The sequence below is a fragment of the Erigeron canadensis genome, chromosome 2, assembly GCF_010389155.1.
Source record: "Erigeron canadensis isolate Cc75 chromosome 2, C_canadensis_v1, whole genome shotgun sequence".
Classification (NCBI taxonomy): Eukaryota; Viridiplantae; Streptophyta; class Magnoliopsida; order Asterales; family Asteraceae; genus Erigeron; species Erigeron canadensis.
The window spans coordinates 10569839-10592368 of NC_057762.1; the positions used below are offsets into that span (position 1 = coordinate 10569839).

The 22530-nt window shown below is 33.3% G+C and overlaps 2 protein-coding genes across 3 annotated transcripts; one reads left to right on the plus strand and one right to left on the minus strand.

Annotated features, from left to right (window-relative positions):
• The first annotated feature begins 6015 nt into the window (after positions 1–6015).
• LOC122590121 (protein UNUSUAL FLORAL ORGANS) lies at positions 6016–7505 on the plus strand. The gene has a single exon (XM_043762457.1). The coding sequence runs from the start codon at positions 6016–6018 to the stop codon at positions 7366–7368; it is 1353 nt and encodes a 450-aa protein (XP_043618392.1). The 3' UTR covers positions 7369–7505.
• A 3420-nt stretch (positions 7506–10925) lies between these two features.
• Positions 10926–20479, minus strand: LOC122586893 (protein SUPPRESSOR OF FRI 4). 2 transcript variants are annotated; one of them, XM_043758913.1, is made up of 7 exons: positions 20114–20479; positions 16842–16942; positions 13681–13777; positions 13100–13485; positions 12226–12380; positions 12076–12129; positions 10926–11433 (listed from the first exon to the last, which is right to left on the minus strand). In XM_043758913.1, the coding sequence occupies exons 1-7, from the start codon at positions 20308–20310 to the stop codon at positions 11362–11364; spliced, it is 1062 nt and encodes a 353-aa protein (XP_043614848.1). In that variant the 5' UTR covers positions 20311–20479; the 3' UTR covers positions 10926–11361. The 2 variants fall into 2 exon arrangements, with proteins under 2 accessions (XP_043614848.1, XP_043614847.1); XM_043758912.1 differs by having other exon boundaries at positions 13100–13488.
• Positions 20480–22530: the final 2051 nt, after the last annotated feature.

Genomic DNA, 22530 nt, shown 5'->3' on the forward strand with positions numbered 1-22530 from the left:
TTCATCAGTATTAGATCTTATACAAGTACCATCAACAAATCCAATTTTATTTTTTGCTTCTAAAACCAAAATCATAGCACAACTCCAGATTTGATAATTTTTAGTACGTTTAAGGTTAATAGACACAATAGACAGAGTTGAAGAATCATTAGGATGCAAATGTAGAGGACTACTCAAATCCAGTTTACTTATTTTAGTAATATTATTATCACTTATTTCAGATTCTTCATATTCATATTCATATTCATAACCATGATTAACATTATCATCATCCATTGTATACAATTAAATCACACAGCAATTAATCTCAATTTGCAAAGCAAGTAACACTTAGAATCAATCAATAAGAACAAACAACTAAACAATTAATCTCAATTTAACAATCACACAAGTAGAACAAAAAAATATATATATATATATATTTGAAAATAAAACTTATCCTCCCAAAGGTGTCAGGGACAGGATTTCTTGCCTTTCAAAAGATAGGTTAAGTTTAACACCAATGTTTTGAATGAGAATAAGATAGAAAACAGTTTTTTAATCAAAAAATAATAAAGAGATAAGGGAATAGAAGACAAACAGTGCTATCGGATGAAATAAAGGAACAACTCTATTATTCAATCGATTCACTTAGTCGATGAATAATAGAATCAAGAAGAAGAGCCAAACTTATTCAATTGATTCTCTTAGTTGATGAACAATGGAAACCCAAACCCTAATTTGAAGAAATTAGGATTTCCTGAAACAATCGAATCTAGAAATCGTAACGGTGATCAAAGGATCATACGCCGTTAACAATACCAGATCAAAGAGCAAAATCCCCAAATATAATGAAACCCTAAATCGGAGATCTAGAATCATAGTTATTATTATTTATCAAAATTAATTCGATTATTCTTCTGACACCATGAACAAAAACTAAATCTATGAATTAATCATCAATTAAATCACCAAATAAACAGAAATAATAATCAATCTAAATTGATTATATTATCCAATCACCAAATATCCACCACTGTTATTCAGGTATGGATTTACTTAACTACAATATTGAGTGTTCTATTACAATTTCAATTGTAAACTAAGAAGATGAATCGAATAAAACGAAAGAGAGAAACAGAAAATATAGATGCAAAATAATATGATTGATACTTAACCCTAAACCGGGTTATAACCATCTATATATACTCAATGACTTTCAAAAAAGTCATAAGCAACCCTTGTATTTTTCTCTTTCCTTCATGTACAGCTTCAGTCTTTGAAAGTAAAATAACTTGCATTTGCAGTCCAGAAATCTTTAAGTACTTCCAGCAATGTATAACCTGAAATAACTAATCATACAATAAGCTATACATCATAAAAATAACATTTTGAGAATAAGATTATATATTTTTCAACAAATAATTATTCATTATGTAAAAAATATACAATTTTTTTTTGGAAGCTACAACTTAGCCATCATGATGATGGAAAAAGCTCCACCAAGAAAAGCAAGTAAAAAGTACAAATACGTGTGTGGTACAGTTGTTTTGATTAACAAACCAATACATCAAAGAAACAATATAATATAATAATAAAATAAAATAGCCATCTTACGGAAGGTGTGTTATATATTTTTCATTTTATGTTTTTATTTTAAATATGTTAAAGTAAGTTTACAAATAAAGTTCTTTACTCCAACAATAAACGAGAATAATTACTTAATCTCGTATAAGGAAATAAGATTATTTAGCTCTTATGTATAATTTCATATACAAGACTAGCAAGAGAGATAACTTTAAGAAATTCCCCACCATCTATCTATCTATACAATCTTAATCTTATCTTAATCTTAATATATACTATAAGATAGTTGAACTAATGACTTATTAACCAATCAAATCGTTCAATTTTCTCAAATTAACTTTCACTTATGTCATCATTTAATTTATTATATTAAAAAAATCCTAATAATCATTATCCAGATTTATTATTATATTAATATTTATGGAAAAAAATCTCATTAATTTACACTTTTTTGTTTTCCATCAATAATTTACACTTTTTAGCCCTGAATACTTAATTTATATTTATTTTTAACTATTAATAATTTTCTTGCTTTTATATATTAGTTTTGCGTATTAAAGAGTATTAATTGTTATCAAAGAACATGAAAACAATAGTAATTGTTATCTAATTATCATAGGACATGTGATTAATAATAAACTTTTTCGTGTAATGAGCTCGCATCATGATTAAAGACATATACTTGAATGTCAATTACAGAATCACAATATGTTTATATTTTTAATTTTTAATTATCTTTTATAATAATATCACATTATGAATACAACTGGTTACAAATAATTTTATAATAAATGAATTATTGTAACATGTGAATTGTGGAATTACTACGGCAAGCAATTCCATCAGTATGTCTTAACTAATAATAACAGTGACGAACCTGTGATTATTATACTACAACTTGCAAAGTATAACACTTGGAACCATATATTTTCAAAATTATAAAGCTTTTATGACTTAAATATATGAAGATCTAATAATGATAATATCGTAAATCCAGTGTCCAATGTTGGACACGGGTCTAAAATCTAGTTTATACTATATTATAAAGCAGATTTCTTTTAAATTTTCAACATTAAACTTAAATTTTCAATATTGATTTTAAGTACTTTTCCAAAATGTCTCTCCTATCTATTCTATATTTACATAAAATAACTATAATATCATTTTTCTCTCCCCAAATCTCAACCATTAATATTTTTTTCTCTCTCATCCATAAATTATTTATTCATACAATTCATTCAAAATCTTTATTTCAAAAACAATATATCGATAAATTATAAAAATTGTATGGGTGTTCTTAAAATTTCATGCTCTTTCATTAGAGATGTCATTCGATATACTTTCAACAAATTTTTAAATCCGAGAGCGGAGCCCATACGATTAAGACATTTGATTATCATACTCTATGACATATCAACTTCTATAACCTATCACACTCTATGACCTAAGTATTACCCCCACCATCTCACTGCCGCAACGCGCGGATACTTACTCTCGTATTAATAAACAAATTACTCTCCCCCCTTTTCAACTCTCTACCTTTAAAATACTCAAAATACCCTTAATTTTCAACACATTTTTAACTCACACATTAAATCTACCCAATAAATCCCTAAAATATTTTACACTCATATTTATCTAAACTATCTATCTATCTTCTTCATTAATTAGTTTAAATATTTCCACCTAATAATTATAATAATCTTAAGAAATTTATTTATAAAATATACATATCTTTTAACCATAAAATAACTACACTACCATTTACGTCAATTACTTTTATATTAATAACCACATCGTTACCACTACCGCCACTAGCACCACCCATTGCCGTTACCGCCGCCGCATTGCGCGGGTACCCATTTCGTTTAATAACAACGAGGATCGACCTTTTATCTTTGTTTTCAAAAATAAGATGTATTTAACTTATTTGACCATCTTATTTAACGAACAGTTAATTAATTAATTAATTTTTTTTTGTCTTTTTTCTTAAAGATGTTACTGAATTGATTTAAACCCTATTTGTTAGCTTTGAATATACTAATACTTCTCATTATAGTTCAGTGATTGACCATTAGCTTTCCATGCTGGAAGTCTCGAGTTCGAGACCTGAGAATGACATTTAAAAGAATTTCACAATAAAATCCTCTAGTGAAACAGGTTTGAGTCCTGCAGAGGGGTCAGAATTTTATCCCAATTAAATGTCGTGTCTTCGGACGGTTTAATTGAGAGTTTCTCCTCCTACTAGGTATTGAGGGTGAGGAAGCTCTTTAGCGTGGATTCGGTTAAAACAACATAAGCTAGATCTCGGTTGTGAACAAATTAATGATACACACCTTCCAAATAAAGCTATGAATATACTAAAGTACATTATTGCAAATCCTTTAATTTTTTATGAAGCGTATGATCTTGTTGGGATGTTTTATAAGAAAATAAAATTAACTTTAGTGTGAATTGATCTGTATGATAGTGGTGCAGGGTTTCCCTTTACGGTGAGTAATAATGAAGTGCTTTTTTGTAGAAGTTCAAAAACGGAAAGAAACAAATCCAGCCCTTGAAGAAACCTCCATATTTGGATTGAAGTTTCAGTCTTCAGATTTTGCAAAATACTCATTAGATTCTCACTTGTACTTTCTTTGTAGCTTTTTCATGTCCATCTCTCATTTGACTTGAGTTTTCAATGTTTACTCTGTGCACCTATTGGGCATAAATATGTTCCTTTCCAAAACAAAATCTAGCATAAGTATCCTGACATTAAAGTGTCTAAGGAAGAATTAATAGCCAGATTGTCTATTGTCAATATTGTCAAGGTGTGTTTTGTCATTTTAGTTCTTCATATCTACTTAAAACAAAATATTTATATACAACAAATACATCATTCTCTAGTATAACTTTATATAAATGATGACTAGATTTAAATTCATATTAAATTATTAAAACACTGTAATTTTAAATGTAATATAGATAAATTTAAGTTGATAAATTTCAATGTATAAATGCATAATATTTATATACAACAAATACATTCTTTCGACACCGTCACCGTCACCGTCGCCGTCATCTATAGTAGCCGCCATCAATACCCATCGGCAACATCACTAGACCATCGTCGCGGCCACTACTTCTGTATTGTACGGGTACCGTGTTAGTATTTGTGTATATATATACATGTCCAGATATCATATAGTTTTATAAACGCATGAGAGAAGCTAGCTAGCTTGTCATTAAAAAACTTGTCTGTCTTTTAAGAATCATGTATTTAGGGGCTTGGCATTTCAATTTTATTATTCATGACGTAAATTTTGAATTTTAATTCTAATATATATAGGACTAGCAACAATTGAGACAAAAAAAATTGAAGAGGATTGATGAGTATCAAACAAGATTTAAGTATAATATAGCAATCCAAATGCATACTTGTTCAAGTATGATATGAGAAGCAGCGTCGGTTAAACTTTTTGATTATCTTAAACGGAAAAAATTTAGGGACCTTTATTTAAAGTCTTCATAAAAATTTACACTAATCGCACGGAAAAAAAATTAAAAATAATATAAATAAAGGAGTGTAAAAAAGTCTACTTCTTATATATGCCGAAAAAGTTCAAAATATTTATATATAGTTTATTTTACTAGTTATTTTAAAAGCAAACTTCTAAGTTATAACCCAAAACGTAAATAAAAGGCCAAAACTGAATAAACCTAAACCCAAAAACTTAAAAAACTTGAAGTGTTTAACATGTGGGGCCTTAAACAAACCATTTAACCCAATAGTATTGTTAAGCCTCCTATGATGGAGGCAATAATATTGTTTGCGAAAGCCGAAAGGAAGAAAGAAAATTATTATTCAAGTGTTATTATTTTGTTTTCTTTAGTACATAACAAAAAAATGTATTTTTACATGGTTAAAAAAGATTTTAATTACAATATTAATCTAATAAAACACTTGATTTGATTACTTAGTGAAACAAATTCTAGCATAATTAAGTCTCTGCTGACATTGTAGTGTATAAGGAAGAATTAATTAAGTATATTAATTGTCTAGAGCCGACGTGTGTTTACTGTCTATGTGTAGTACTTGCTCTTTCTCTTCCTAGGCGATTGACAAGAAAATACTGATCGAAATTGAATTGATAGATGCATCCATCATATCAGACTCACACCTCCCAAATCTGACAACACCCTCCCTTTTCACTTCTACTCCTGTATATTTACATCTGTTCAGGTGGCCCTATATATATACCCCTTTTGCATCATATAACACATTGGAAATTAGACCCAACCCCAACCCCCCTTTTGTATGTAATTTCCATCCCTTCCCTATCTTACTACTTGTATTATTACTCTCTCTATATATACACACATACAATCTCCACTGAATTTGAGAGACCATAACACCACTTGAAAAACAACCTTAACTTTCCTAATACATTATAACCTTATCTTTTTTAAATGGAAGCTTTTGATCATTCCCATTTTGTTAACACCTTTCCCTTTTCTTTCCCTTTTCCTATCCCTTCTACTGCCACCATAACAACAAACACTTCCATCACTACTAATCCTTCTTGGATGGACTCCAGGATTTGGAGTAGACTCCCTCAACGACTCGTCGACCGAGTTATCGCTTTCCTTCCTCCGCCGGCCTTCTTTCGTGCCCGGTCCGTGTGCAAGAGATGGTATTCTCTCTTGTTCTCTCACACTTTCCTTCAAATGTACCTCCATATCAATCACAAATCCTACTATTTCATTTTCTTTAAACAAAAGCCACAAAACCCTAAAACCACCACCACTACAACTATCTTGAAAACCACAAACACCACTCACACCCCTACCGATAACATGGTCCCACATGAAGGTTATCTTTTGGACCCAAAAACCCTTTCTTGGAACCGTTTCGTGTTCCCACTGATCCCACCAGGGTTTTCACCCACGTGTTCCTCTGGTGGGCTCATATGTTGGGTGTCGGATGAAGCGGGTTCGAAAGGTCTGTTACTTTCGAACCCACTTTTTCCATCTTTAGTCACCCCACTTCCATCAACCCTAAGACCTAGATTATTCCCATCAATAGGGCTAACAATCTCAAACTCTTCAATTGATGTAATGGTAGCTGGTGATGATTTAATTTCCCCATATGCAGTCAAAAACTTGACAACTGAAAGCTTTCACATTGATGTTGGTGGATTTTATTCCATTTGGGGGACCACATCATCTTTACCAAGATTATGTAGCTTGGAATCTGGAAAAATGGTCTATGTTCAAAATAACAACTCACCTGGCAAATTTTACTGCATGAACTATAGTCCTTTTAGTGTGTTGGGTTACGATATGGTTCGAAACGAATGGTCAAAAATACAAGCACCCATGAGGAGGTTTCTTAGGTCTCCAAGTTTAGTTGAGAGTAAAGGCAAGCTAGTGCTAATTGCAGCAGTGGAGAAAAGTAAGCTGAATGTTCCTAGGAGTTTAAGGATGTGGGGTTTACAAAACTGTGGGACCACATGGGTCGAAATCGAGAGAATGCCGCAGCAGTTGTATGTGCAGTTTGCTGAGTTGGAGGGCGGGAGAGGCTTTACTTGTGTTGGAAATGGAGAGTTTGTGGTGGTTATGATTGTGGGGGGGTCCGCGGAGAAGGCGTTGTTGTTTGATTTTAGTAAGAAAAGATGGGTTTGGATTCCGCCGTGCCCTTATCTGGGCGGTGGTGGTGCCAGCGGCAGCGGTGGTGAGTTGAATGGTTTTGCTTATGACCCTAGGCTTGCTACACCTGTAACTGGACTACTTGATCAGTTGACTACTTTAAATCCGTTTTAGTGTACTACTATATAATATATGATCTAGCTATAGCTATATCTATCTTTTATATTAAAGTTGTATGTACCGTCTAGTTTGTTTGTTTGTTTTCTAGGGTTAATTATGTAATCGATCAAAATGAATCTAATGATGGAATGTGCCTCAAGAATGAGAATATTGCATATGATGTAATCTTTTATCTATCCTTTTTATGTACTTTTATTTGCTTAGCTAGATATATATGAATTTGAATATTGTAGCATGAGCGTAGCTAGGAAGAAAATAAATACGGATTATATGCCCTCTACCCTACAGGACATAGGCTGTAAAAAGATTTTGAAGATTTGTTTAAAATGAACAACATTATCAAGGAACTTTCATTACTTTTTGATTTGTTCTCTCATCATTTATAGTAGTAGGCATGAGCAAAAATCCAAAAAAACCGAAACCAAACCAAACCGGTACCGGTGTACGATGAGGATTTGGTATCGGTTCTTGATTTGGAACGATTTCCGTTTCGGTACTATAATATATAGTAGTACTTATTTTAAAATTACATGTACACTAAGAAATCTTTTCTTAAATTTGAAGTAACTTTTGAGTTTTAATAATGGATATTGATTTACACCACGCTCATGAGAAATTGAGAATAAATGTTTTTACATGAAAAGATGAGAAATTAGCCGAAAATGAATACATTTGCTGATTATAGATTGTTAGTTTGATTTATAGACAACTTGTTTTTTTTGCTTTGTATGCGCTAATTAAATACAAACAATTTTCAACCATTTTCCTTATAAAACACATGTTCAACTAATTTTTCATGAGCTTTCAAAATGTAGAATTAGTAAAAGATAACCAAGACTGATCAATGACAAATCACTCCTAATCCTATGAGCCAGTTGACAACCTTTAATAGCAGAAATCCCCTCGAAACCGTTGACAATAACGTAAGTGGTGAAGAAATGAACCAAAGTGGTGATGGCCAAAAAGGCTTCTAATGAAGAAATGAACCATCACCTCGAGCCCAACACCATCCAATTGACAAAAGTTGGCATAAAATGGATCGGAACAATCAACATGTCTGTACAAAAAATACTTCTATAAATAAATAATATGTGTCTCAAATCCATGTATCGAATTAATTGTGTCCTAATCTCATAAGAATTCGCATAGGGTTAAAACCCTGAAAACTCTTTCATGAGCCACAAGGTCAAAATTTCCATATTGTAATAAACTGTTTCATGAGATGATTATGCCAAGTATGCTAATCAACACTTGAGCGATTACAAAAGATAATTCCAGATAGAAACCTTATCTAATTATTTAAAAGCAATGTTACTAAAAATAATTCCAGATACAACTGGCACACTATCGATTTGCAATCACAATAGAAGTCAATTAGTTTGATTTGAGTTAAGTGTCTTAAGATTTGACTTTTTATGGTCAATGTGGAGAAAATATTCACCTTTAGTATGGCATAAAACCGAACCGGTACCGATGAGGATTCGGTATTGGTATCGGTTCTTGATTTTGAACGATATCGGTTTCGGTACTATAATAGTAGTACTTATTTTAAAATTACATGTACACTAAGAAATCTTCTCTTAAATTTGAAGAAGTAACTTTTGAGTTTTAATAATGGATATTGATTTACACCACGCTCATGAGAAATTGAGAATAAATGTTTTACATGAAAAGATGAGAAATTAGCCGAAAATGAACACCTTTGTTGATTATAGATTGTTAGTTTGATTTAGGGTAAATTACAAAAATCATATCTGAGGTTTGTTCAAAACTACACTCGTCATACCTACAATTTAAAAATTACGCGAGACATACATATCATTTGCAAAAACCAACACTTATCATACCTAACCCTAACGGAGCTTGACGGACTATTAAGTTCGGTCACATGCCAATCACATGAATGCGTAAAAGACTCTTTTGCCCCCATATTTACCCCCCCCCCCCCCCCTTCTCCCTTCTTCTTTCCCAAGTTGACCCCCAGATTCATTATACTTCTTTTAGTTTTAAGTTAAAATATATTTATATCAAAAACCACAACTTACAAACACCACTACCTGATAATCATTTGAACAAACCTAAGATGGCTAAACAAGTAGTAAAAAGACACAGAATATCTCCAAAATCAAAAGACATAACAATCACCACATTGACAAAGCAATCTTATCCTACTTTATTTTAACTTAAAATCTCACTTTTGTTGTATCATCATCATCATCATATTTATATATCGACACACACACACACACACACAATATATATATATGTAATATATCGACACACACACTATATATTGTATAATTGATAAATAAATATAAAATCAGCAAGAAGCAGATAGATGTCATCGATCCAATGGAGATACTTGAATCCGACTTAGTACTTGAAAAGACCTAAACATCTTGCTATCACTGTAGTAGATCTGATCGAAATATGCCAACACCATCTTGGAGGTCGGAATATGCAGATCTTGTTTTATTTCTTAGCCATATACAATGCTATTTATTTGGTAATTAAAATCTTTTTTTTTTCTTTTCTTTGTTTCCATTATATCTATAAAGCTGTTATTGTAATAACTATTATTATTGATGGAATTGAATATAGAAGAAGATGGTTTTTGTTGTGGATTTTCGATGTGAATTTTTAGAAAGTGTTAAATTTTGATGATAATTGTAGTGATTGTGATTTTAATTTGATAGTTGTTTGTGATTTTTGATATAAAATTTTGGGATCATATTTGTTGATGTTATTGAAATCTGGGAAAAAAAAGAAGAAGAATGAGACGATGATCATGACGAAGAATAGATATGGGTGGAGAAAAGACTATTTAATCCCCTCACATGTGTGGCATGTGACCAAACTTAACAGCTCGTCAAGCTTCGTTAAGGTTAGGCATGATCAGTGTGGGTTTTTGCAAATGACAGGTATGCCTCGCGTAATTTTTAAATTGTAGGTATGACAAGTATAGTTTCGAACAAACCTCAGGTATGATTTTTGTAATTTACCCTTGATTTATAGACAACTTGTTTTTTTGCTTTGTATGCGCTAATTTAATACAAACAATTTTCAACCATTTTCCTTATAAAACACATGTTCAACTAATTTTTCATAAGCTTTCAAAATGTAGAATTAGTACTGATCAATGACAAATCATTCGCTAATCCTATGAGCCAGTTGACAACCTTTAATAGCAGAAATCCCCTCGAAACCGTTGACAATAACGTAAGTGGTGAAGAAATGAACCAAAGTGGTGATGACCAAAAAGGCTTCTAAAGTTCTAATGAAGAAATGAACCATCACCTCGAGCCCAACACCATCAAATTGACAAAAGTTGGCATAAAATGGATCGGAACAATCAATATGTCTGTACACTTCTATAAATAAAGAATATTTGTCTCAAATCCATGTATCGAATTGTGTCCAAATCTCATAAGAATTCGCATAGGGCTAAACCCTGAAAACTCTTTCATGAGCCACAAGGTCAAAATTTCCATATTGTAATAAACTGTTTCATGAGATGATTATGCCAAGTATGCTAATCAACACTTAAGCGATTACAAAAGATAACATGCCATTAAATCATAAGGAACAGACATCATTCCCGAATGTATCTCTACACATGTTTACAGCAACACTTAGAAGTCAGATGCGCACATCTCGCATAAATATTACAAGACATTCAATGTCGTTAATCTAAGTGTCTTGAAGATAACATGATTTTTTCTATGCCGACTGAATTGTTGTAAGGACCAATTAAAAAATCTGTAAATTACACGTTCTCTTTTGACTCATCACTACTGATTAACATTAAAAGATTAATTAAAACCTCAAATGCGATGTGCCACTAGTTTTAATCAACTAACACAATCAATTCCACATGACAGGAAGCAAACTTTATATTTCTTTAGAAGCACCTCATGAAGAACAAAGGACGTTTGCAAACTCCATCAGTCAACGATTCAAAAATTGCCACACTTCTTCAATCAACTTCTAGAAAGCCATGCGACCTGCAAGCCTGCCTTCCGATATCCTCCTATCAATGGCAGCATCAATCGAACTCATCTGAAAAAAGACAGATCCACAACACATGTCATTAGAACCACTGGAATCAGACGATATCAACAAAAACTATCATTAACGGTCAAAATAACCATATAATCAGAACTGCAGCTTTGCATCTATGCAAAGAATCCGAATTTTCCAGAAGATGCTGACCTGGGCCAAGTATGTATCGATTGTTCGGTCATAAAACTAATTCGTAATGAGTTGTTTGTCCACCCATATCCAACACTTCACAATAAAGCATCGGAGAACATGTAGAATTAAACGTATAATAACTCTAAAACGCAAATACATACACTGGCTGGAGAGTCGTCATGTTGGTTGCAGCAACCTCAGCAGAAATAGATGATTATAACTACTAACTAAATATAATAATATGTAAATACCTACTTGAACTTTGATGCTCAGTAAATTGGTGGATTGCTTGCCAAGCGGAGAATGGCCAAAAACAGAAGAAGCATGAGCAAAATGCTCAAAATAACTCTTCTCCACACATTATTACTATTATTTTAAAACACGCAATTAAAGGGATGAAGGATTACTGAAATACCTTTTGACATTTATGGAACAATGTATAAACTGAAATCTGAAAATTGTAACACGTGACCCATATAAACGAGTATGGTACAAGGTAGAACTTACCTGGCTAGTTTCATCATGCACCTGATACTTTGGTAAAGACATTCTTCTTTCCTCCTGATGATAAATATATATAATAATGCTTAGATAAACAGCATCAAGAAGAAAATGATGAAACACAGAGACATGTAGACAAGAAAAAGAAATACAAACCATAGACATGGCCTCATCATCCCAAACTAAGTAGACCTCATTTGTTGCTGGCTGAACAGCAGGTGCTTTATTTGCAATTACAGGAGGTGGTCCAATTGAAGGACCACCAGTATTGGGCCCAGAAGCATAGGAATGAGAACTAACTGCTACTCCACCTGCATACATTCAATCCATGTGACATGTTAAAATGGATCATGATAAGTGATGAATATAAACATGTAGTCGAGGGTGACATATACAAACAGAACGGAAACTACATAAAGCCTAATGAGATGCAAATGAATTTTAGAAAACTAATGTGATTAAATAACAGATCTAATTATAGAATTCTTTTTTTATTTCAAACTGGATTTTATGTACATTGGTTTTCCACCAATCAAGTACCTGTTCATCCACTTTTATTTTGTTCATTCAATATGGAACTGGACAAATAGCAAATGCTCCATACATTTCGAAAAGGGAGTAATCTGTTGTTCATAGCAAAATAAGTTTTTACTGCAACATTATTATAACACATAGCATTACAGGTAGACGTGGCAAGATGGTAGGTTGGAGGTTCAGTTACAGGTCATAAAAGGTTTGCTTTGATATGTGTATCACCTTTAGTATGGGTTCAACAACCACTTCTTTAGACTTAATAAAACTTTTAAAAAGTCATTAAATAAGATGACTTGGGAAGTTGCATGCATTAAGAGTAGACTCTATGACACGCATGACCTGATACCCTTGTGGATATTTTTTTCACTTGACCAATTTGAGACATAACAACACATGCAAAATCAACCCGTTTATAGGCAGATGGGTCAAAATAGCAATCAAATTCAAACCACTTTGCAGAAAAGCCAAATTGAAAGAAGTCAGGGAAGACTCAAACCTTGAAACCCAGGGTTAAGATAACCTCTTGGCATGTCTAAAGGGGAGCTTAATGGAATGCTTGTAGAAAGTGTCGGAGCAGAATACGCTGAGCTTTGAGAAGGCATGCCATTACTAGCAATAACAGGAAATAACGGCTGAGATACCATAACAGAAGGTGTTGATGCAGACAATCCTGGAGGAGCAGCTGGAAATGAGGTTTGAAGCCCTGGTGGTGCAGTTGATGGGATAGGAGGCCGCATGGTCTGAACCGGGAATAAAGGCTGCTGAATCATTCCTATAGGTGCAGGAGGAGGAACTGAGCCAACAGGATTCTGGGTGAACCATGGCTGTGGACGAGGTGGAGCCGGCCAACCAGGACGAGGGATAGCCAAACCAGGATTGTACCTACTTCAAATACAAAAGAATGCATGACAACGTTAATATATACTGGAATCATTAACATTTATCAATTTTTGTACTGAAAACATACCGTCAGTCAACTTATATATTTTCAACTACATCAATAAACTGCAATAAACATGCAATTCAAATTCTGAAAGGCACGTTAGTTTGCCCAAAAAAAAACATGATGTTACTTACATGGGCGGCATCGTTGGAGGATATCCTAATGGACCAGGTACCATGCCAGCTTGAGAAGGAATCTCCAACTTTCCAGCTTTTGATGGATTGTCATTGTCTGCAAAATTGAAAAAAAAAAAATTCGCTGCAATAACTTCTTACAAAAATAATAAACAAATGACTGCAGTTATATCACTTTCTTAAGAAAGCAAATTCAGAGAAAATTAACTACAATCGTTCATCCGTTATTCCATTATCAGAAGAAAAGCATATATTAGGATTTCAATCACGGCTAGATTAATAAATAAAAAAAAAAAGCAGCAATTTGATTTACAATAGGCTAGAAATGTTGGACAAAACTAAAAAAAAATATACCACGGTAGATTAATGGTGCATCAAGAATGGGAAGGTTGAGCAATGAAACAGTTAAAGCTAAGATTTGCGAGAAATCAATATATATAAAAGGGATTAGTTTCCTGGAATGTAACTATCTTTGACCGAATGTCTATAGTAGGAAAAAACTAAAGTTGTGTGTACTGTATGTAAGCAACTCGAAAAAATGTTTATTATACGTAAGAAAACATACGTGGCAACCATATACAGGTGCCACTTGTCAGATTTTAATTGGTTGAAACGAAATTCTTACATACAATAAACATTAGGGATTATGGCACTGGAGTGTAACCAACTATAACTCAATGGTTATTTGATGTAGTGACCTTTCAAATTGGCTATCTGATGTAAGTACCTTTCATTTTTGTTTTTTTAATGTATCGGTTGACCTGTTGTACTGGTAGCCTGTAACAATGTTAGTTTTACTTTGGTATTATGGCACTAGAGTGTAACCAACTATGACTGAATGGTTATGTTATGTAGTTATCTTTAAAAAAGGCTATCTGATGTAAGAACCTCTCATTTTTGTACTTTTCATATACCGGTTGACCTGTTGTACGGTCATGGTTACGGTTGTGGGTTATGAGCTCCGACGAAATGGATAGTGGATGGTCTTAGACTCTGACGTGGTTGTAGTGGGTGGTCTCGGTCTCATTTTTACTTCCATTTAAGAGGTGCGTCCATCTCTCCACTGTCTCCACATCCGAACAAGTGTCACCGCTGATTGCCACCAATAAAATAAATAATTGTCAGCTGCCACCCAGACAACCACCGTCGTCATTCTCTGTCAAAATCTCCCCCTTTTACCCCGTTGTAAACAAAAGTTGTTGGATCTTGATTGTCGTGGGTATGGGATTACCGGATCTTTATAGTTAACGATGATGGGGTGATCATAACACAATCCGATTTAGGGATTAGGGTTTGAGTATGATTATTATTGAATCGTGTTCTGAAATCAATAGATGTATATATGCATTTATCTATATCTAGTGTTGATTTGTGTTCGAGATTGAAGTTAGACATTTAGTTACAGTTTCACATTTGCTATCCGGAAAAAACTTGTTCCCGAAGATAGTTTCGAAAATTAGCCGGAGAAGATCACCAGAGTATAAAGTCGTCGGAGTAACCCGGTATGATACATCGAGTGAACAAAACAGAGAGGTTCTTACATCAATTTTAACACTTTCGTAGGTTACTACATTACATAGTCATTCACTCATAGTTGGTTACACTCCGGTGCCTTAATCCCTACCTATTATTTTTTAGGTCCAACGTGGCATTACCGATTACAAATAGGATGTTACCCGGCACGATACATTAAAAGAACAAAAATGAAAGGTACTTACATCAGATAGCCAATTTGAAAGGTCACTACATTACATAACCATTGAGTCATAGTTGGTTACATTCGGGTTTCGAGTTGTTTACATACAAGACACACAACTTTAGTTATTTCCTATTATAGACATTCGTTCAAAGTTTCTTACATTCCAGGAAACTAATCCCTATATAAAAGAACAATCCCTTCGGATACATAGTAGAAGCAATTATAGAATTACTTACAAAATAAACGCTAGTGACAGCCATAGTAAACAGAGACTGGTATAGACAAGTATACTAATTCAATAACCAATTTAATCGACCAATAAATATTCTAAAAAGGAACCGCAAAAGAAAATGGTTAATGTGATAATTTGAAATCATGTAGCTCAAACTACTTAACTAGACTAACCTAAGAAGAAACTTAAATACTCCAAAAATTATAAAACTCCCACCAACCAAAATTGCATACACATCAGATTATAATTAGACCTGCACCTTACTACCTTACGACCTGGCAAATGTGCGTCTATTTTAAAGGCAAGTATGAGTCGATTTGGATCAATTATGGCCCAAACCGAATCCAAAACCAAAACTTCAGTTAATGAGAAATCAAAACGGATTGGTTTCGCTTAAAGTCAGTTTCAGACTTTCAGTTAGGTCGTTCTTTGGTATTTTTCGTGTTAAATCAATTAACCACCATCTTTCAACTATCAAAGATGAGAAAAATGAAAAATCAAAGAAACTGAAAATACGGGATATCTAGTAGTGCCAACGTTTCAATCATCAAAACCATAAAAGAATTCGTAGATAAGGAAATAAATGGATATGTCTGAGAAAACACGATCAGAAATTCAATAAAACAAGCAATATATGAATGTGTTAGAAGGATGGTCCTAATCTCGTGGTGTAGTTTGTTCCTGATGCGTCGCCCGTGTTACCGTTAGGACTTGGGAGTTTTGTGAAGAATGAAGATAAGTATTAATATTTGTAATAATAAATTACAAAAAATAACCCCAATTGGAAGGGAGCTAAAGTGTATGCAAAGAGAATACACAAAATTAGAAGTCCTTAGTGAAAGATTGTAAACTTGAAAATTGGAAATCCTAAAAACAGTAATAGCCTATGAAGCTTATAATTGGTGATTCGGTTAAGAGTGGTTTGGTTAATGGTGGTTGGTGTTTATGGTGTTACAAAAACCGAACCAAGTTATTCGATTTCGTTATAACTATACTGAACCAGTGGTTAATGATATGATCCAGTTTGGTTATTTGGGTTACGAGTCAGTTTTTTGGTCTTTATAATCACCCTTAGATTCAAAGAAAACCATATCTATAAGAAGTCTGAAGAGAGGGTAATAGATATCTATCAATCTTTGATATTTCTAACAAAAATTTGAATCCAATGCATCTCAACGGAGAATAAGAAAAATGAATAATGCATGAGAAATTAAAAAAAAAATGCAATACCTTCATCTCCATAATGAGCAGCTAACACAGCAGCTGGGATCCCCTGCATCCCATAAACTTCAACATCTGTAGATTCTCTGCCTTCTTTAGCATTTGGCACCCTGCAAGAGATATCATTATTCTATAAATTTTTGAAACTGCCGACAAACTCACAAGAAATAAGGAAGGGAAAACAAAAGACTCAAGTTCAGAGACTATCAAATTACACATCATCAAAGGAAGACCACGTTAAGTTATACACAATCTGACTAACAAGCAACAGCTTACTAAGACAGAACTGCATCAATTGATCACAAACCAGGATTGTAAAATTCAAAAGAAACAATTAACATGTAAAGAAATTTATAAAAAAAAAAAAAAAAACAATAAAGTGCAGTAGTAGGAACCAGAAACTCTTCTAGAAAGTATTTGCTCTCGTTTTGCAAGATTTAACCATGAAAACTGCTAAAAGTTATACTAGAGCTTGGGTAATTAGTTCAGAGAAGACTTCTTGTCTCTTTGAAAATGTCCATTCAATTTGGTATCACTCTAGCTATGTGCATCAATCCTTAGTTTGCATACTAGATGATGCAATTCCGAAGAGAATTCTTAAAGGGAGATTTATATGGTTTCAGACAAAGTTGTATCTCGAGTAAGGTCTTTGTATGATCACAAGCCACATCCTACATCATGATTTGGCCAAGTATCTCATGTTCAGAATGAGTTTGATATGTCTGGAATCGTAATGGATTATGATTCTTCTAGGGAAACTGTCATAGGATGGATATTATTTAGATAGGATCATAGGATTGAAGTCTTTGAGCAGAAACAACTATTTCTCGACAATAAAATGCCACATATCTTTATTTTCAACTTAGTTCATTCATCTCTTTTGTACAGGTGGTGGGTAGCAGTTTTAGTATTGCTTGCTAGGAATCTCAGGTGCATGAATCAGAATTGGGTCTCCTAATTGCATACAATGTGGGTTACTCAAATTACTAGAAAGCTATGAAGTACATAACTAAGATCCAATGAGGAAATTTTTAGCAAAAGGGATTGGTTATATGAATTGACATGTTGCACAATACTAAAGGGGTATGCCAATTGTTACTGTATCTCTTTAGGGTCCATATTTTTTAATCTTGCTATATATGAACCACGGTAGTATCGGATCCCACTACTCTTTGAGTGGATATCTTAAATTTTATGGAGCTTGACTATTTCAATCAACACCATATATTCCAAAAATTGATCTCCACCATTATGTATTCAGCAAAACCAAAAGCTCCCCCCTTTTGACCTTCTTCTCTTTTAAAGTCCCCTTCCAGCACACCTAATCGACTGATAACAGCTAACAAGGTGTGGAATGAGATAACTCTGTATATCTTTTAAAATAAAAGATGACAGACTTGTATACCAAAAAAATGAATCAAATATAACTTTTTACACCCTTTGCAAGAACTTGTGTTTGCCACTGCCTCTGACACTGACAGACCAGCTTGAACCAACAAAAACAGCCTACAAGATGTTTTATGAAATGGCTTTCTCATACTGTGGTATATACAGATCTCCACCATGAAGTTTTCACCAAAACCTAAAAACTCGCCTAATGAACTGATGACAATTTACAAGGTATGAGCTGAGATAACTATGTATAGCTTTTAAAACCTCTGAATTCTGGAAAACAAAATGTAACAAACTTATATACAAAAATCTTTACAAGAAACTGTTTCTGCCACTGCCTGTGACAGACCAGGGGGGAACCAACAAAGACAGTCTACAAGATGTTTTATTAAATGGCTTTCTCATGCTGTGAAATATAAACCCACCCACCTACGTTTGTAAGTGAGCAGATTCATGTTAATTAACCAACATTTTATGTTTGAAAAGAAGAAAAGGTTGCATCTACAGTAGAGGTCTGTCTTCCATCGTTGTCTAACCACAAGCAGAATCTAGAGTTTAAACTGGTCATATATCTGAAGTTCAAAATCAGTTTTAGATACCTGCAATTACATATTTACATGAATACTAATTTGGGTGGAAACTATAGTCTCGGGTCTGGTATACGGACTACTATATCTAAGAGATATGTCGCCTAAAATTCAAAATAGTAGGCTACTACTAAGACGTAAACTCATTAGGGAACTCAAACAAATGAATTATCATAGTTACTCTGCCGGATATTAGTAATAATTTTAAAAAACTGTGAGGCAGAAGATTCATGGTGGACTTCTTTAACACTTAGCAGCATCGCCCAATTACTCAAGATGGAGAAGTCGTTAATCAGAAAGCGAAAACGAATACTTTCCATAAAATTCAAGTCATCAGAACTTCATAAAGTCTGATGCAAAGACGAGTGTCTAGTTAAATTTATTACTTATACTGCTTAGTGCTTACAAGGTGTGTTTTGCATGCATAATCACGCAAGGAATCACATTGCGAGAAAAAAGGTGTCCATGACTGTAGCAGGCAGTATGTTAATGTCATGTGGGTTACTACTTAATAAGATCTTGTAGCAAAACATCAAAAAGATTTATTTCAACTGATTTTGTTCAAATACATAAGGCACCGACATCCTACTGTAGTCTTTATAAAAAGCTTTTTGATTCTGCATAGCAAAAAGGGTGATACATAAGCACTATAAAAAATTCAATTGTTCCAAACAATGGTTGCATTCATTGTACATCTTTCTTCATTTAGTCCTCATTATAGAACTAAGCTTTTTGATAAGAAATAGCAGAATTAAAAAAGAATAACAGTTGTTATTATAAGCACAAGTCACCGCCAAATAAAACATCTTATCGTCACCTCTCTTCTTCTTCACCTTTGATAATTAGGAACACCAGAGCTAAATGACAGGTACCACCACAAACGTGGCATCATGGTCAGTCGTCCCGGTGTCCTCACAAGAGATCCCAGATATAAACATTCCAAGGTAAACATATTGGGTATAGCTAGAAAAAGCGTTCGGGGATGGCCACAGGGACACCCAATTAAGTGGCCAAGTAGTCAAAAGACTCGCCCACCCCAGGTAACCTCAACAAAACAAACCAGCTACACGAAATTCCATACATAATAGATACAGGGTTTTTGTCCTAACATTGCTACCCGTATAACATTCATTCTTATTGACACGTAAACCGATAACAATATCCTAATTATCAAGATTATCATCAATATAGTGCATTATATCACAATGTGAGTAACAAAACTTAAACTACATATATAATAATGAAAACAATTCTTTTTAATATAAAACAAAAAGAATGAAAGAAAGAAAGAAAGAAACTTACTTAGTGACGGTTTCTTTATGAACCTGAAGAACATGAATAGACATACCACCAGCAGTAGAAAGTTTCTTATGACAAACATGACATTTAAAATGTTTGGCTTTTTGATGTTGAACCAATATCTTTTCATCATCAAATTCTCTTTCACAATAATAACACCATATATCTGATGACGTCACTCTCTTCTTCTTCTTCCCCATCTACTCCCTTCGTCAATTTAATTCGAAATTTCCTCTCTTTTTTATGGCAGAAGAAAAATACTCCAAAAGGGTTTCTAGGGTTTGTTTCTGTTTTTCTTCCCCTTGGGAAGTTTAGAAGAGATATTATTAATCGTAACGAATATGAATGAATGAATGAATGAATGAATGAGTTTGGGTCAACGAATACTCGACATAAACCCTTTTAGCTGTTTATATTTTAGGATTCAAATGGGTTGGATTTAGGCTTCATATGGGCCCATTATCTATAACTTTTTCTTATAAGCCTTTAAAGTTAATTTAACGAATCTTTATAACTAAAAATTACAAATAATTTTCTTTAAAGAGGAAATTTTATACTTGAATACATACTTTAAAATCTACCAATCTACCAATATATATATACGAGAACAAGTACCCGTGCGTTGCGGCCGTGAGATGGTGGGGTGCTAGGTCATAAAGTGTGATAGGTCATAGAATGTAATAGGTCATAGAGTGTAATAGCCAAATGCCTTAGCCGTACGGGCTCCGCCCTTAGATTTAAAAATTCGTTGAAAGTATATCGAATGACATCTCTGATGAAAGAGAATGAAATTTTAAGAACACCTATATAATTTTTATGATTTATCGATATACAATTGTTGAGATAAAAGATTTTGAATGAATTGGGAGAATAAATGATTTATGTAGGACAAAGAAAAAATGATTGGTTGAGATTTGAGGAGAGAGAAAGGGTAATATAGTTATTTTAGTTTATATAATATATAGGGGGCATTTTGGAGAAGTAAATGTTGAAACTTAAATTTAGACATGGACTTTTTGCTTTATAATATACGAGAGCAAGTACCCGCACGTTGCGGCGGTGAGATGGTGGGAGTGATAAGTCATAGAGTATGATAGGTCATAAGAGGTGATAGGTCATAGAGTATAATAGCCAAATTTCTTATCCGTACGGGCTCCGTTATCAGATTTTAAAAATTCATCGAAAGTATATCGAATGACATCTCTAATGAAAGAGCATGAAATTTTAAGAACATCCATATAATTTTTATAATATATCGATGTACGGTTTTTGAGGTAAAAGATTTTGAATGAATTGGAGAAATAAATGATTTATGGATGAGAGAGAAAAATGATTGGTTGAGATTTGAGGAAAGAGAAAGGGTATTGTAGTTATTTTAGGTAAATATAGAATAGATAAAGGGGTATTTTGAGAAAGTAAATGTTCAAACTTAAAATTTAGACACACACTTTTTGCTTTATAATATAGTATAAATATATATATGTTGAGTCCCAATAGATGCTGTAAATTTAATGATGACAAATCTGTATGAAAACACTTGTAAATCTTTTGGTTCTTGTATTGTAATCTGGGTCAGACTAAGCTGACACAGCTTACGATCTGTAACAGACCCAGATTACGCTTCATACTTTGTAATTGTAATATCTTATGGAAGCAAGTGTTGTTCAAGCTGCATCAAATTGGTAACAACATTCAATCCAAGTCGAAGAGGAGGATTGAAGATAGAAGATCAAGTTGTTGGTGGAAGACAGCTTGGGATTAGCAGTCAGCTTGGGAACACTTAGACAGATTTGCTCTTGACAAACGAGCAATCTGTGTCTGACAATCAAGTGAAGGTTACAACCTGGATTTGTTGATAAAGATGTATGACGTGACAAGGAAGATTCCTAAAATCTAGGTTGGTGGTTTATTTACATATGCGTGTCCATACTCTCATTGGACGATCAAAATATCATGTTGCAGGTTTGGGGACCACAAGTACGATGAAGGCACGTTCTAATTTTCCTTTGATCGTCCAACAAAATTCTTATACGTGGCTTATTTGGACACCAAGAGAGACTGAAGCTTTCGCCTATAAAAGCTACAATCCTTGAAGGCATATGTGTGACATTCCTTTGAATCATTCTTCACAAAAGTTCTCTTTGCTCTTACATACAACTTAGCCTGTGAGAAGACAGCTTGGGTTGCTTCTCTTGAGCAAGAACTTAATGATTGTTGTTTGTCATTTCAAAGGGTTGTTTAGATATTGTAGGTTATCTTGTTTCCGCAACAACCTTGTAATTCTTTGTATAGATTATTTCTTAATAAAGGATTACATTTGAAAAACGCAATCTGTGTCTAAGAATGTTTATTTCTGCTTTACTGTTTTATTGATTCCTACTTTCTATATTATGTTATATATATATATATATATCTGAATC